Consider the following 16,256-nt stretch of genomic DNA (forward strand, 5'->3'; position numbering starts at 1 on the left):
CTCACTTCCTCACAAAGCAGGTGAATTATCTCCTGGATGTGTTATCTGATGACTCGTGAATCATTTGTGTTTATTTTAATGCTGTGAAACAATCTGCTCTGTGGAGGAAACATCCTGTAAACACAATGCCGCTGAAGAGGTTTCAGATGAAACTTCTTCCTCTGGATCTCCATAATGCGACTTTTGTAGCTTACCAGGAAACGACGATAGTGTTTTAACTGTTTCTCTTTGTTTCACTTGTGCGTGCGTGTGTTTAAATGTTTGTTTACTAAATCAGATTTACTATCATGAGTTGAAACCATATCAGTCATTTAAAAAAAAGAGAGAGAAAATGTTAGATTTAACCCAGTTACAGAAAAGCAGACTTCCTGTTTGCTCTGACATCATGTTTTTCACTGTCAGCTGTTTAGATTTAATCAAAAAAGTTGGATAGGAAAGATTAATCCTACAAGTGTCATGTTGTTGAATCGGGTTTATATAAGAACTACTTTATGTTAAATGTTTGAAGATGTTTAGTTGTAAAAAAACAAACAAAAAAAAACCATAAAGGTAACAGGAGACACCTGCTGGCAGGAACCTGCCAGTTATTTTCTGCTGAGTCTCAGAAGGTAGAAATAATAAATTAGCATAAAAAAGACGATTGTAATTATTTTAGCAACATGACACCTTCACCTAAAGCACGTAGAATAATAGGAGACACTGTTGTTTAAATGCAGGGTATCTGCAGGTTTAAGGGAGCCAAATTTAAGACTTTTTAAGACCTTTTTTAAGGCCACTTTGACCAAATTTAAGCTTTTTTTTTTTCAATTAAATTTAAGCTATAATTTCCAGCTATTGCCTGGAAACGGTGCTAACCACGTTGCGTATGTGGGATTAGCCATCTAGTTACCATTAAACTTTTTTTTTCTTAGTGAACATCAATCACATTACATTGTAACAACAACCAAAACTCAACAAAAACAAAAAGAACAATTCAGTAGATAAACCAAAACCTTATAACTAGACCATTAGAAATATTCTAATCAGCAGAAACAACCGGATTTATAAGATTAACAAGACACGATAAAGAAATAAAAATAAAATAAATACAATATTAATACTACTAATAACACAATAATAATAATACATATTTAAAGACAGAGGATCTTAGTTCACAGGATCTTCACTAAATGTGACAAGTGTAACAGCCTGTACAGTCTTTAGCTTTTTAAGAGATTTACAGAATAGCAGTTACCATTAAACTTGCACTTCCCCATGGCGCAAGCTCCCACTAGCTTAACCAGCTAATGTGCTCATCTAAAAATAGCCCCCTTTCACAACCAACTGAATGTGTATGGTTCCGCTTATGCAAATGTCATACACAAAAAATGTTGAACACAAACTAGAAATTCACAAAAATTTCATAGAAATAAGTCTTGTTTATTGGGTCTTTGGTGATTTAAGACCTTTGGAAACTGTATTTAAGGATTATTTGTCATTTTTAAGGATTTTTAAGGCCTTAACTTTGGAAAAGCTAATTTAAGACTTTAGGACCCGCAGATACCCTGTAAATGATAAGTTCATTCCTGTGTGTTGTACATAAACCGTCAGCTGCATGCAAACTCCAAACCTCTCCCATATGAGTGTAACCTAGAAGAGAGGCTGCCCGTTTACCTCGGTATCTCTCGACTGGCTGCTGGTGTTTCTCTTCCTGCATGGCCTTAATAAGACAGACGTGTAAATGTGCCACGCTGTATCCATGTAGCTCTAACGTTCCCTCTGTGTCATGTAGCATCTCTATTCCTGACAAACCGGTGCTTCACATTAGATTTCTCCATAACCTGCCACACTAGACCTCCTGTGCAATCAGAGGCAAGTCAGGGGTTTCCATGATGATGTGATCGAACCCACTGAGCCATGCACACTTGAAACAAATGCATGAACAGAGAGTAAAGAGCCACTGCACGGTGTTCTCTGTGCTTCAGATGCACGAGGTGACGATGTCATCGATGACTCCTGGAGGCCAGTTCACTGGAACTTGCACTTGTTTTACTGTAAATCACTTTAGATGAATGCAGAAGTCTTGGTGAGATATTTAGTAGTGCAGAGAATCTGGACAGTATTGTTTTCTTTTGTCGGCTGTGTAACTTTGAATTTTGTATTCATCACTAAAACTGGTTCTGTGAACCAAAGCTAGTAAATAAAAGAAATCCATGAATTGGAACACATTGTGGCTGCTCCTGTGTTTTTACTAGCTGTCCCTGCTGCATGCTTTCATGCTTTCATGTGGTTTAAATTCAATCACAAAGTGATACGTTCCCACATATAGTTAAATTATCGTCTTTTATTTCCATGAATCAGAATTCAAAATAATTGCCTTTTATTATTTCTGAAGAATTCCAACTAAAAGTGAGTAAAAAAGATTTATTTACAGATTGTTTCATTGAGTATTTGTTAATAAACCTCAGAGCGCTGTGTCCCAACTCAGAAGGTCGGAGGGCGGTGGCTTTGTGGACGCTGGCACTGAACTCCTGGGACAGTTCAATCCCCATTTTCCTCCTCCTGTCAGTGAAAGAGAATGTTTTTGTACTTGGTGTTCGGGATCTGGTCCCGGGTCTTCAGCCTCCTCACGGCTTCCCTCATGTGCTTCGGCTGGAGGGGCGGCGTGTCGCCCCACTTCTCACAAACATCCAGAGCTGGAAAAGGGAGAACTCTTAATTCAGTTAAATGAACGGCATGTTTGTGTTTGATTGGTCCTCCGCTTTACCTTCTTCTACAATCTCTCCAACAAACACCTTGGCAATACCAGACATCGCAATGACCACATTTTGGGACACCGACGATCCTGTTATGGACTGGATCAGCTAAAGAAAGACCGACATCAGAGACTTTAGTTTAAGGGGGGAAAAAAGCCCTGATGCCTGTTTTCCATGTAACAGCTCACCCTTTTAATAGCAGCTTTTGGGAAGGCAGAGCGTCTGTACATCTCATAACGGTTCAGCTGCTCTTCAGAGAAGGATGACACCAGCACTCTGAAGGAGAAGCGGGTTTAATCTTTGGCTAAAGATCTGAAGTGATGAACCTCTGAAGGTACAAAGATCTTACTGCATCTTTTGTATTTCGTCCTCATCGACCTTGTGGCGCTTCTCTTTTTTCTTCTCTGGCTCCACCTTCAGCCTCTTAGAAGCAGGCTGGCCAGAGGTTCCCTCATCCTCGTCGTCTCCTGCTGTCGTTTCCTTTGCAGAGGGAGAAAAACGTGGAGTGATGCTACAATCAGGCACAACTAAACCGCAGTGCCCAAACTGATAAATATTTGTTCAATTTTCCAGATTTCTGCACACACAACTCTTTCATCTACATTTTCACACAGGTTTAGAAAGTGAACCGTAGTGTTCAGTTACTACATTAGCTGCTTTTATACAAACACTGTTTGGGTTCTTAACACAGACTGTTCATTTTGGGGTAACGGGCCTTAGCAAAGTGTTTTGTTTGTACTTAAATTATCGTTTTTAGGTTTAACACAAAGATTGGAGAAGAGCAAAAAGTTCACAACAAATGGCTTAAAGGGTGATTTGGTTTAACCACCTGAACAAAAAATGTGTTCTCTGATGTTTTATGAAACCAGAAATCACATTTTATGCGACATGTACCAGATAGTGGGTTTTTGTTTAATGATGACCACAAAACTGATTTATTTATTAGAAAATATGTCCCGTAAGAGTCTAAGCAAACTACAAGTTTCTATCTGCTGTAAATATAAACACATAAAATATCCAGTTGTCCTATTATTAGTAATAATGTGTCCAGGATTAGATGCAGGGGATCAGGCCCAAACCATCACACCACCACCACAAATCTTCACTTTGATGTAACAAGATACCTACTTTGTTCATGCAAGCATAAACATTTACACACCTGAGAACACAGCTAAAATAAAGCTGATCTTAATTAAAACAGGTTTTAATGTAAGGAAACTTCAATTATGGCTCTTCTCTATAGATTCATGTTTTACTATTTAGAGCTATCAACTCCTGTCAATGTTTCCGCGCACCATTATGGTTAGCTTCACTCACAGCTTTAACCAGAGGTGTGGGCTGATCCTGCACGCTCGGTTCTTTATTTTCTTCTGTAGGTTTTTCTGAGACGAGTTCATTTTCAGGTTGATCCTTCCTAACTACTTCTTCATCGATAGCAGAAGCTGCCGTCTTCGGAAGAGAATCTTCTGTTTTGATCCGAGCAGGATCTGCCATCGTTTCTCGACGTCTCTCTACGATTCAGCCTCTGCAAACATAAAATGTTCTCAACATAAATTTATCTGGATAAATATAGACCAATTAACTGGTAAACAATCCAAATATGCTATTAATAAACTTGAAATCAAAATAAATGATACTCTGGTGAAAGATCCTCTTATCATAGCTACTGAAATGAATAAATACTTTGTTGACACAGTTCGAGATATAACTCAACAATTCACACCGTCTAACGGTGTTTTTGATCCTGTAAATCCTTGTCATGCTGTTTTCAGGATAGAAGAAATAACAGAAGTGGACAGCAACCAATCAAAGGCAAAGGATGTATATGGTCTCTCGACACCCATTTTTTAAAACTGCACAAAGATGCACTAATTCAGCCGGTAACTCATTTAATTATTCTATCGTTTAAACAAAATGTTGTGCCTTTAGCATGGAAGCTAGCTGCAGTCACGCCAATTGACGAAACTGAAATGGCCAATTATCGGCCCATCAGTATTCTCCCCACTATCTCCAAGGTTGCAGAAAAGTGGGTGGCAAAGCAACTGAATGCATATTTAAATTTTGGACACACATCCCTACATCCAATGCAATTCGGATTTCGTAACTGCCACTCCACAGAGACTGCAAATTGTGTCTTTGTGGAAAAAGTCAAAAGTCTCCTTGACAGGCATGCATGTGTAGGAGCTGTGTTCATAGACCTCAAGTAGGCTTTCGACACGTCGATCATCAAATTCTTCTAAACAAATTGAGTCATTTTAATTTCTCACCAGAGGCGCTGCTCTGGTTTCAGTCTTATCTGTGTGACAGAAAACAATATGTGTCCTTGTTTGGCAATAAATCCTCCTACATTAGTTGTCCAGTTGGAGTTCCCCAAGGCAGTATTCTGGGGCCGATTTTGTTTATCATTTATATTTATGATCTTCTCGAAGTATGTTCAAAAGTAAACATACAAATGTATGCAGATGATGCTGTTATTTTTACTGATACTAAACGTCCTCAGGAAGCCTCCCAATTGTTGACTGCAACCATGGCCCATGTACAAAAATGGGTCAAGAGTTCCCACTTAAAGCTGAACATAAAAAAAAACTGTTTGCATGTTTTTCACCAAAAAAAACAAACAATTGAACTAAAAAAAATCAAACATCTTTCTTGAAGGGGTAGAACTTGATATTGTCAAAGAATTCAAATATCTTGGGTTAACTTTGGACCCAACCTTAACTTTTAAGAATCACATTAAACAACTTTTAAAAAAAAACTGTCAATTATAATGTCATTTTTTTAACAAGTTAGACCTTTTTTCACTCCATGCTGCAAAGTTATTTTTACATTCTATGATTTTGTCTCACATGGAATAGTGTATAACCTCCTGGTCACTTGCTGCTGGTGCAACACTCAAACCCATAGAATCCCTTTTTTTAAAAGCCATAAAAATCCTTGATAAGAAATCATTTAGTTTCCACCACTGCTTTGTTTTAGATAAATATAGACTTCTTAATCTTAGTAACTTTGTTACCTTCAAGAATGCTTGCCTGTTTTTTAAGGTTTTACATGGACTAGCCCCTTTCCCACTGACAGATTGTAATAAATCGCGGTCTATCAGTGGAACGTCGACCAGGGCTACAGATAGAGGAGACTGTGAGGTGCCTTACAGACGCACTGCTTTTGGCCCGACCACACTATCCTAACTAAATATTGGACTAAATATTGGAATAGTCTACCACTCAGCATAGGTGACTCACAGTCATGCAGTTCCTTCAAATTCAAACAATGGCTGCAGGAAACCCAAACCCGTATCCATCAGTAATTTGTCCTCACCGTGGTGTTTTGTGTGTTTTCTTTCTGTTTTTCCTAGTTTTAAATACAATACTTTACTTTCTTTTATTGCTTTTATTACCCGCCTAGGGACTGCAGATGTAAATTAGCACTGGTGCTACAATCTGGCATATTTACCGATGCAATTTATTGTTGAAGTTCATTAATATGCACTGTCCCTATTAAATAAAGAAAGAAATGAAATTTACCGTTAAGGTGGATTTTCACGACAGAAATAACAGCATATACATACCTTCAAGCCAGAACGAGCTCAACGACACCACAGGAAGCAGCAACAAAACTAATTTAAACGTATTTTAGGTAGCCGTGAACAGAAAGTGGATTAAACATGATACATTTGTATAATATGTTAAAGCACACAACAAACGTGAAAAGCTAAGCTAGCGCTTCTTTCTTCTTCTTCTTCTTCTTCTTCTTCTTCCTTTTCTTCTTCGTGGGTTAATGGCGTTTGGAAAAAAAAAATGTTGTCGCCCCTTACCGCACTGGAGGGTAGCTGATGAGGCGAATTCATAAACTCTAGGGAATCTTGAACGTAAAATAGTGCTGTTCTGTTTATTGCCACCAGCATAGAGCTCATATTTTTCATTTAAGGAAAAAACAGACTTTGGAAGAAATTAGATAGTCTTTCTACTCAGGAAGTCTTTTACATGTATTAATCCAGATTTATTTCCTTCAAATCCTCCTCCTCCTTCTCTTTTGTTATGTCCCCGACAGGAGATGTTAAAATGTGAAGGAGGGGTAACATAAGAAATGCGACAGCGGGTTTAAAATGGCTTTAATTGTTATAAAAGGATCTACCTGGATAAGATGCCTGTGTGGAGCTTGCTTCAAACTCAGTTTTTCATTGGCTTTTTGTGAACGAAGAGGTAAATTGCTTTCCTCTAGTGGCGAAAAGCCGAAACTACACGTTGGTTCTGGTCATTTTTAGTCATTGGGTAAAACATCAGTAGAAAACATGTTAGCGTCCTTATATCAATGAGGCTAGAAACTGGAGTTTGAAGTAATTATCTTTAGGTAAGATAATACTTCTTTTTTACAAAACGTACTATCTCTTTAACAAACGTAAGCTAACGTGCAACAACAACGACGACCCAGCGCTGTGATTGGCTGGAATGAGCCGCGAGAAACGGAAAAGGAAGTGGTAGATGTTAGGGGAGGAGCTTAAGGTAGAACGGCCATGGCGGGATGCGTGAAAACGACACACTGTTGTTACAAGTCAGCAATAACCAAAGTTTTAGTCTTCGTTGTACTCTTTATCTGTTTACCCCAGTCTTCACTCCAGAGTACTGGTAAGAAGCTGTGTTACAAAGTGGGAAAATACACAGTCACTTACTTTATTGTGTTTTAACTCAGGCTAATCCAGCTAATTAGTGTTAGCTTGTTTCTTTCACAAAGTGAAACTGCTTGTGTGAGTTTAGTGGTGCTTCATACGTTCCTCTTTAATTCTGTTGGTTATACATGTAGTAGTTAACATCACCCCAATTCCCTTTTCGTACAATTCCTTTACATTTCACATGGATAAGCTATTAGTTGGGTTTATCCAAAAGATAAATCATTCTAACAATTAGCAGTAGATGATAATCTCACAGGATTATCCAGTCCAGAGACATGTCTGCTTGTGAAATCCAGGGAAAGCAGCCCAAATAATTGATCTGCAGGATGGAGAAGAGTTCACCATGTCAGGATCTAACCGGTTCTGCTACAGAAATGCTCTAGTGCCGACTTGGAGGCAAACTTGGACACGAATTCAGGTGAGTTTCTTGAACTATTATTGTATGTAACTTTTATTCTAACTGAAGTGATAAGATTCACTGATCCACTGAGTCCTGGCCAAGATGGCATCTAAAATAGTTTCAAAATAAAAGAAGACAGCAAACTACAGGGAAAGAGAGTTTCCAGATTTATACATCTCAACACGATCACTCAGTAACAACATACAGCTAATATTTAAGGTACAATGTGTAAGAATTTCACAGTGGAATAATCACTAAACAGTCTGTCTCAATTATGTTGGAAGGAAGGTTACATTGATCAGATTTCCTTCTCAGCTGGCTGGAGGTTGTCAGTTTTTCTCCTTTCAAAATGGTCTAAAAGGGACACAGTCTTTGTTTACAATCTGTGAGCCCACAGGGTTACTGAGTCTGTGCTGGATAACGCTGCAGTGCCGGCATTTGTAATTCCACACCGGCTGCAATACGCAGCAGCGTTTTGTAATGATGCTAAGCCGGTAACAGGAGCAGCCCAGGGTTTTTTCTCTTGTACCCCAAAGAAGCCACGGAATCTTTTTGTTTTATTCTAATGTTGGGTAAACAAGGCTAGAGGCTAACGTTGGGCTAACAATGCTAATGGTGAATTAGAAACAAATATTCAGCTCTAGAAAAATCTCCACCCACTTTTTTAACTACCAACAACTCAAACATTTCAGTGAAATGTTTTTATCTACTTATCAACTAACTTAGTATGACTCGTCTTCACTCGTCATCCAGAATCTTCTGGTGCCAATGTGCAAAGCATAATGTATACTTCTGCGTCTGCTTGGGTGCCGAGACACACAACGCCATTATACGTCGGTGTAAGGGCTCTCCAATGGGATAACAGCGGCTGACAGAGACATAGCCAACTTTTTAAATATCCGTCGAAAGTGACGGAGACTGCAAGCATGTAATTGGTTAGGATGCTGCTTCCTTTAATTTCGTCAACAGCATCGCCATTGCCCTTTCAAAAAATAAAAAGATATGAAGCGGCAGACATGGAAACATATTGAAGAACGCCTCACAGATAAAGTCAGAAAATATGAACGTTTACATACTTGTGACTGAAGGAATACAAAGATACGGCGCAAGCATTTTATCTGTGGACATAAATGACGGGAAACGTGTTTTTAGAGGTGCTGATCACATGAAGAGGGGGAGGAGAATGAGGAACACATTACTCCTTGTTAAAAAGTCTCTGAAATACATTAAAACTATGTAAACACAAGTTAATTGTTTTATTTATAAAGCCTCTTCCCACCCCCGATCAAGGGGGCCCAAGGTGCTGAACATAGTCCAAAGAAGCAGCACAAAAAAACAGCTCTATAATAAAATACAGAGATAAAAGCATTTAAAAACAAAAATAGAGCTAAAAACAATAAAAAATCAGTGATCAAAAACATTAAAATGTGATTAAAAACAACAAAGAAACAGATCTAAAATATAGTGTGGCAGGGGCGAGGTGGAGCTCCCTCCTCACCCCTGCCACATGAACCCAAGGGATAAGCCATCAACTCTGCTCAGTGGTCAACTTTCCTCGCGGGGTCACCCATAAAGACAGTGGGAGGGTTAAGTCTTGCTTTAAAAGTGGGCAGCGATGTGGACTGCTTGATTTCTTGTGGGAGTTGATTTCAAAGCCGAGGACTTAGAACTGCAAAGGCACGATCACCCCTAGACTTACGCTTTGATCGCTGTACCACCAAAAGGTCACTCTGACCCAAACGTAGCGATCTTGCAGGGACATAACGGGTCAGCAGGGAGGCTAAACATGGTGGCGCTGATCCAGACAGGGATTGAAAAACAAGGACCAGGATTTTGAACAAGATGCAACTCTTAACTGGTAGCCAGTCCAAAGCTGTCAGGAGGGGAGTGACATGCTCCCACTTACGTGCTCCATACAGAAATCTGGCAACAGCGTTTTGGACCAGCTGGAGCTGAGTCATTAAGGACTATATTAAATACACCATCTTGGACCAGATATACGACTGTAATGGTGGCGGGATACCCCAGAAAAGTGCTGCGCCCTCTGTTGTCCTGGCAGGGAACTGCTTTGCAACACTTCTCAGGTGACGGAGAAGTATGAACTAGGCTTAGCTGGCAACAGTCATGAAACTCATCGAACCGTAGTGGGAGAAAGTCACTGGTGTGTTTAGTAAATGGGCTGCAGCTTCTACTTCATTCTAACATAATAAACCTTTAAATATTTCTATACTCTACTTTAGATCTGTGGACTTGTTGGTAAATACTCTCATTTGAAATGATTTAGCAATTCAAACCAGGATGAGGGTGCAAAAAGCATTAAAGGCATTTTCAACTGAACAGTTCAGGGAATGTTACACATAATGGTCCTATGTGATGAAAGATTACAACCGCAGGTAAACATGTTGTTGACATAATATGGCCTGATCCAGCCTACAGGTATGTAACAAGGCCTACCAACCACCTGGCACAAGCTGGAGAAATGTGCTGTTATTCATCTGAATTTGGGAATCTTTGGGCTAAATGCTTACAAATGTGTAATTTCAATGAGTTTCTTTCACTCATTAACAAAAAACATTAAATCACAAACAATCTTATGTATTCCTTAAGAAAAATCTCATAAGGGCCCGCCCCTTTCTCAATAAATACAAAGTAAATTTAATGGCTGTAAACATTACATTAACAGACAGTCTAAGTTGCAAACAATATGCATCTCTTACTTTAACCGGAAGTTTTTAAGAATTTTTAATTTTACCTTTATTAAGTGTTTTAAATTGATTCAGAGTTGAGCAACAAGCGTCCTCGGTGGCCTAACAGGCCTCTGAAGGAAACATGACCACACCTGTGCACAAGTCTAGCACCATGACAGTGACGCGTGTCTGTGGATAACAAAGTTAAGTTTAATTTGAATGCATAAATTAAGAGGTAATTCTGCCCTGTTGCAGGTGAGATACCATGTTCATGATATTGGAAAGCTTCCTGCTGTAGAGTCGATGTCACGGTTTGGTGTAACAAAGTTGGGGTGTGGGCAAACCTCACACCGTCTGTAACGGCTAGTTTATGTTTCTGACAGGTGAAAGTTTGGAGCTCAAAGGACTTCAAGGTGGAAACGGTGGCTGGTGAGGAGGAGCTGCAGGAGCTGGAGAACTTCACCTTCTGGAACTGGCTTCAGGGGTTTCTACGGGAACGACACAATGAAACCACCATCAACATCAGCCTGTTCAGCAGCAAGACCTGCTTCCGAGTGGATCCGACAGAAAAAGCTCAGTTCACCGTCAGAGCCCTTCGCAGTGAGCAGAAACACACGTTCCCCTGAAATGTATGCAGCTTGATGAGAGATCAGCAGTGGATCTTCTGGCTTTTTGTTCCTGCAGAGTTTGATATCTTTCTGTTTCTGGTCTTCCTCTCTGGGACGTTGTTGTTCATCTTTGCTGACTCCCTCAGCAGGTATGTGTGTCCAACCAGATTCATTTTAAACCTTATTTAGATAACAGTAGCTGATGATATATTTCTGTGTGTTCTGACCCAATCTGAAGAAGTCAGATGTTCTTCTACTCGGCTGGTATGAGCATAGGCACCATCGCTTCCCTCATCATCGTTGTTTACATTCTGGGCCGCGCTTTACCAAAGGTTAGCCGCTTAATGACATTTCACTTTCTGTCATGTTGTACGTGGATCTCCTCAGGTTTTAGCTCCCCTCTTCCCCACAGAAAGGCTCTATTTATGTGATCGTAGCTGGCGGCTGGTCAGTCGCTCTGTACGCCATCCAACTTGTCTTCAGGAACCTCAAGCTAATTCTCCAAGAGCACTGGCGCTTGGCTTTAGGTACCGACCTTTAACTGTTGGTCTGCTTTAGTGCAAATGCAGTTACTCTCATTAGACATTAATAACATCCAACAGGCATGTTTGTTTAAAGGGTCAGGGTTTATTTGTGCCTTATGACTGTGTGAGCATGTTGTGTGTTTCTGTCAGGTTATGTGACGGTGGTGGGATTCGTAAGCTTTGCCGTGTGTTACCGTTACGGTCCTCTGGTCAACGAGAAGAGCATTAACATCCTGTCATGGACGCTGCAGCTGTTTGGGCTTCTTCTGATCTACTTGGGAATGCAGATTCAGCAAGTTGCCTTTGCTGTCATCTTGGCTGCATTGTTCTCCAAACACCTGGAGGTCCCTGTCTCTCTGGCACTTACAGCATGGAGGTATTGGCTAGCCAGATTTTAACAGTAGAGGGCGTAATGGTACAGATGCTTCTGTATGTAAAATCTGTTGTAGAGGCATTCATTGTTTAAGAGATACTTTATATTCTAAGGAAGTGGATAATCCCATGTGTGTTAACTGTTTATCAAATGCGGATCTGTGGTCATTTTTAGGATACATCTTTTTTCTAATTCCCTCATCTGCTTGGTTGTGTGAGGAAAATGATGCGGTACGTTAACTGGAAGCCAGTTCCACGTCGCCTGCTAACTGAGGAGGAGTACCAGAAGGAGGGAGAGGAAGAGACTCACCGAGCTCTGGAGGAGCTGAGGAAATACTGCAACAGTCCTGAGTTCAGCCCCTGGAAGGCCGTGTCCAGACTTCAGTCCCCCAAAAGGTGGTCAGCTCTGACTTCTGATGTTTAAATCAGGTTAAACTAGGGATGGACGATATCGGCATCGACCAATGTTGGTCATTTTTTAACATCGGTATCGGTTCGATGAATAAAACCGGGCCAATATTAACTACCGATATTTTTTCCATCTCGTCTCCATTTGTTTGCCTGTTTCAGAGGGTGAGCGGGTGGTGTGTGATTGTTTAGTCATGTGAACAGTGAATGTAATCATCTCAGAACCATAAATGTGTGTGTTGTGTGTACATAATAACAACGTAAATTCAGCATTAATAATTTAATTCTATACCAAATGTGCTGATTTTAGAAGCATTCGTGTCGGTATATCGGTATCGTCTAATATCGATTATCGGCCATAACAGTGATATTGGCCCAAAAATTTCATATCGGTGCATCACTAGTTTAAACTCATCATGTGTCATAGTTCCTGTGTGACGGTTGGAATGGGTACGCGTCCTGCGTTAACAGAATAAAGATGAGCTCATCGGTTTTATTATAACGGTGACTCATGTCCGATATTTCAGATGCAGTAAAAACGTATTAAAATCCCATCCTTTGATTACACAAAAATTACCTTTCGTTACCTCGCTATGAGTTAAAGCTTTCATTTGTTTTTACTAAACAGTTACAGTGGTCTCTAGTATAAATGAATGCCTTGTGAGTGGCTCTCTGTGGAGAAAAGCTCTGGTGCTCCTGTTTCATGAAGCAGAAATAAGAAAACGACAATATTTGGAATCTTACCTAAATTACAATTCTCAGAAATCTCATCTCTGATTGGATAACAGCAGCGCGGCTCTACCGCTGATCGTTTGCTCTGCGATGTTGATCTCCACAAATAACTTAAGACTAAAGGAGGTCTGCTGTGATGTAAAGTTGCTAATGCTAATAGCTACTACTAGCCAAGAAGTGCTCAGTCGCTCCAGTCACAGGCCAAGATGGATGAGTCCATGAATGCTAGCTTTCAGTGTGATGTAGATATGTGTGACTTTTTCTTCTCGAGTGTTTTCATCAGCGTCTAATGCAGGAAATGGGGTAGAAGACTATTTTCATGTAAACACCTGTCAGAAGATGACTTGGATGCTTTAACAACATTTAAAAAGTGAAATGTAGTAGAAACATTAAAGTGGTACTTTACTCACACTTTTTACTACATTTGCAGTGGTCGCTAGTAGGAATGAATGCCTTGTAAGTTACGCCGGTGCACCTGTTTCAGGAACTAGAAGCGAGTCAGATCAGGGTTGAGCTTCAGATGGTAGGACATGTTGTTGCCTTTTGAAGTTCAAATCATTAAAAGCAGGAAAATAATAAGTACGTAGTTCTGAACAAGAAGGTGTGAGTTTTTTAAATGGTTTATTGACACATTAATGCATAATTTTAAAGCCTAAATTTCTATTCTATCTATTCAGTCATGAATGTTCCTCTAAAGTTAATTTCTATTCTCAAATGCTTCATTAAGGCTTGAGTAGCCGAGGGCCTGTTAGCAGGAATGGAAACATAAATGAATCCCCAGTAAAGATGAAAAAGGATCCAAAGGAAATGCATTCAAGGAAAAGAAAACTGGACTCAAGATGGAACCTTGAGGAATCTCATATCGATGTTAAACGGTTGTTTTAGTCGATAACTGATGTGTACCAATATTACATATATTATGTTTACCTAGACTTTCTCTTGAAACAAGATAGAAACACCAGCCTAAGATCAGTTTTACCTTTCAGACTGTTTTTGATTGATAATGATGCAAACATTTTGTACATCCCTATCTTAAATGGGTAAAAAATCCATAAATAAACTAAAACGTTGTCAACATTTGAATGAGGCTTCAAGTACAGTGGCCTCTTTTTAAGTCATGTAAGAAATAGCAAAGGCAATAGCTGGATCTTTGACGGTCACCGTTAATAGAAATACTCCGGTGAAGTTTTTAATATTAAACCACAAAACAAACATGGGTTTATATTACATTACCCATGATAACACCAGATTGTAGTACAACAGCATCTGTAATCGCCGTCTCCTTTTTCTCCGCCACAACTCAGGTTTGCTGATTTTATCGAAGGATCTCCGCACCTGATGCCAAACGAGGCTTCTGTCCACGCACAGGAATACGGTTTGGGAGGATCTTTTTTTGAGGATGAGCTTTTTGACACTGATGATGAGGAAGAGGATGTAAAGCATACATCTAAACCAGAATGAGATGGCAGACGGGGAAGGAGAGTCGGGAGGAAAAGCTGAAACTGTTGCGATGGAAGAAGATCCTTCACAGCTGTTCACATGCGATTGATGTGGAAAATCTCTGGACTGGATTACAGGCTTACATCGGCTCTTTTATACTCTCCTAAGAATAGCGCCAGAAAAAAAATCATCTGGATACGTTTGTATTTGTAATAAAAGGGAATTAAATCTTTGTTGGGACGGTGCACCAAAGCCAGACCTGTTGGGTAGGAAGGATCAAGAGCTGTTCAGTACTTAGCATTTAGCTGATAAGTTTCCCTAAATAAACAAGTTTTAGTTTTCTAAATATTATTAATATTTGTAAAGAGTGTGTTCACGCTTCCTCTTTACTGTGATCAGGTCTGAACAGCAGCCGGATGCAGTTTTCTGCAGGAAGAGGAAATGTTTTGTTTTGGTCGTTGTTCCACGTGTTTCGTTCATTTAAATGGATTTGTTGGTGGAAATGTCCCGAAGAACTTTGAATAAATTATTTTATATTTGTGCTGTGACGTGTTGGTTCTGTTACACTACAAACGTTTAATCCTGAAGAACTGACCGCGTCATCATTCATTCATGAAGTTTAAGCTACTTCGTTTTCACGGTTTTAGAATAAATTAATTCATCGTTTTAAGGTTTAAAATAGAGGATTTAATTTGCTCTGAAATGAAAAACTTGGGGGTATTTTTCAAAAATGTTTTCTTACTGATCAAAACCTAAATCTCAAGTATTTGTTGATGAGTTATGTCTGAGTCAGAGGGTCTACTCCACACGTCAGACTAGGAGGAAGAAGATAAAGGTGGAACTTCCACCTTGAACTGTTTTATTTGACTTAGTTATCGTTAAACAGTTCTATTAAAGTCTTAGTCGGTTGTTAATCACCGGCCGAGGTGCAAGTTTGGTTTTCATGTCGTTTGGTGCAACAACATTTCACCTTAAAAGGATATTTGAATAGAAACGTGTGATCTTTCTCTTCTTTGTACGTAAATTTAAGCTTCAACATAAATGAAGGTAGACCAAAGCAACAGGGCGCTTCACGAGCACAATAAATGTTTTTAAAAAACGATAAAAGGAGGAAAAGGATGAAGAGCAGGTATCACGCTGCTCTGCCCAAGAAAAACTGCAGAGCCAACAGTCACGTTGAATGAGTTGACAAAACAGGTCAGAGATAGAAAACCCTCTTTCATCCCGTCTCTCCCACTCTGCTTTCACCAGATCTTATCTGTTACTTGGGGACGCGGTGACATTTTCACCCATCTGCTGTGAGCATCCCATCAGGTTTCTCTGTGTGGTGTGTGTGTGTCCAGTCAGGGAACAACTCGACACCTCTGTAGGAATGATTACACAGAGTAACTCAACAGTTTAAAACAGCTGATACAACTAGTGTCATTTGCATGCATTTCCCTGGGCTCGGCTTGACACGATCAACAGTAATCACATTCACATTGTGACATATTTCCTTCGAGCTACTTCCCCAAAACACGCACTAAACAGGGAAACCTTGCGCCGATGCAAACACCACTCCATCGAATGCGGAAGAGGGGGAATCCCTTGGATCATTGTGAATATAGCCGACCCTGTGGCTCATGCTTCATGTAAAGTGCCTGGATTTCCCCACAGCTACAAAGTGTGCGAGCAATGGATTTCC

At 39.8% G+C, this 16,256-nt stretch overlaps 2 protein-coding genes across 2 annotated transcripts; one reads left to right on the forward strand and one right to left on the reverse strand.

Annotated features, from left to right (window-relative positions):
* Positions 1 to 2,303: 2,303 nt before the first annotated feature.
* On the reverse strand, positions 2,304 to 6,490 carry taf11 (TAF11 RNA polymerase II, TATA box binding protein (TBP)-associated factor). The gene is made up of 6 exons (XM_015968442.3): positions 6,301 to 6,490; positions 4,053 to 4,260; positions 3,085 to 3,215; positions 2,924 to 3,011; positions 2,747 to 2,843; positions 2,304 to 2,675 (listed from the first exon to the last, which is right to left on the reverse strand). Exons 2-6 carry the CDS (start codon positions 4,227 to 4,229, stop codon positions 2,545 to 2,547), a joined length of 624 nt encoding a protein of 207 aa, XP_015823928.3. The 5' UTR covers positions 4,230 to 4,260; positions 6,301 to 6,490; the 3' UTR covers positions 2,304 to 2,544.
* A 710-nt stretch (positions 6,491 to 7,200) lies between these two features.
* On the forward strand, positions 7,201 to 15,115 carry nemp1 (nuclear envelope integral membrane protein 1). The gene is made up of 9 exons (XM_015968435.3): positions 7,201 to 7,357; positions 7,698 to 7,819; positions 10,872 to 11,088; positions 11,173 to 11,245; positions 11,335 to 11,428; positions 11,509 to 11,623; positions 11,771 to 11,996; positions 12,212 to 12,388; positions 14,437 to 15,115. The coding sequence occupies exons 1-9, from the start codon at positions 7,246 to 7,248 to the stop codon at positions 14,591 to 14,593; spliced, it is 1,293 nt and encodes a 430-aa protein (XP_015823921.3). The 5' UTR covers positions 7,201 to 7,245; the 3' UTR covers positions 14,594 to 15,115.
* Positions 15,116 to 16,256: the final 1,141 nt, after the last annotated feature.

The sequence above is a fragment of the Nothobranchius furzeri genome, chromosome 15 (genome assembly GCF_043380555.1).
Source record: "Nothobranchius furzeri strain GRZ-AD chromosome 15, NfurGRZ-RIMD1, whole genome shotgun sequence".
Taxonomy (NCBI): domain Eukaryota; kingdom Metazoa; phylum Chordata; class Actinopteri; order Cyprinodontiformes; family Nothobranchiidae; genus Nothobranchius; species Nothobranchius furzeri.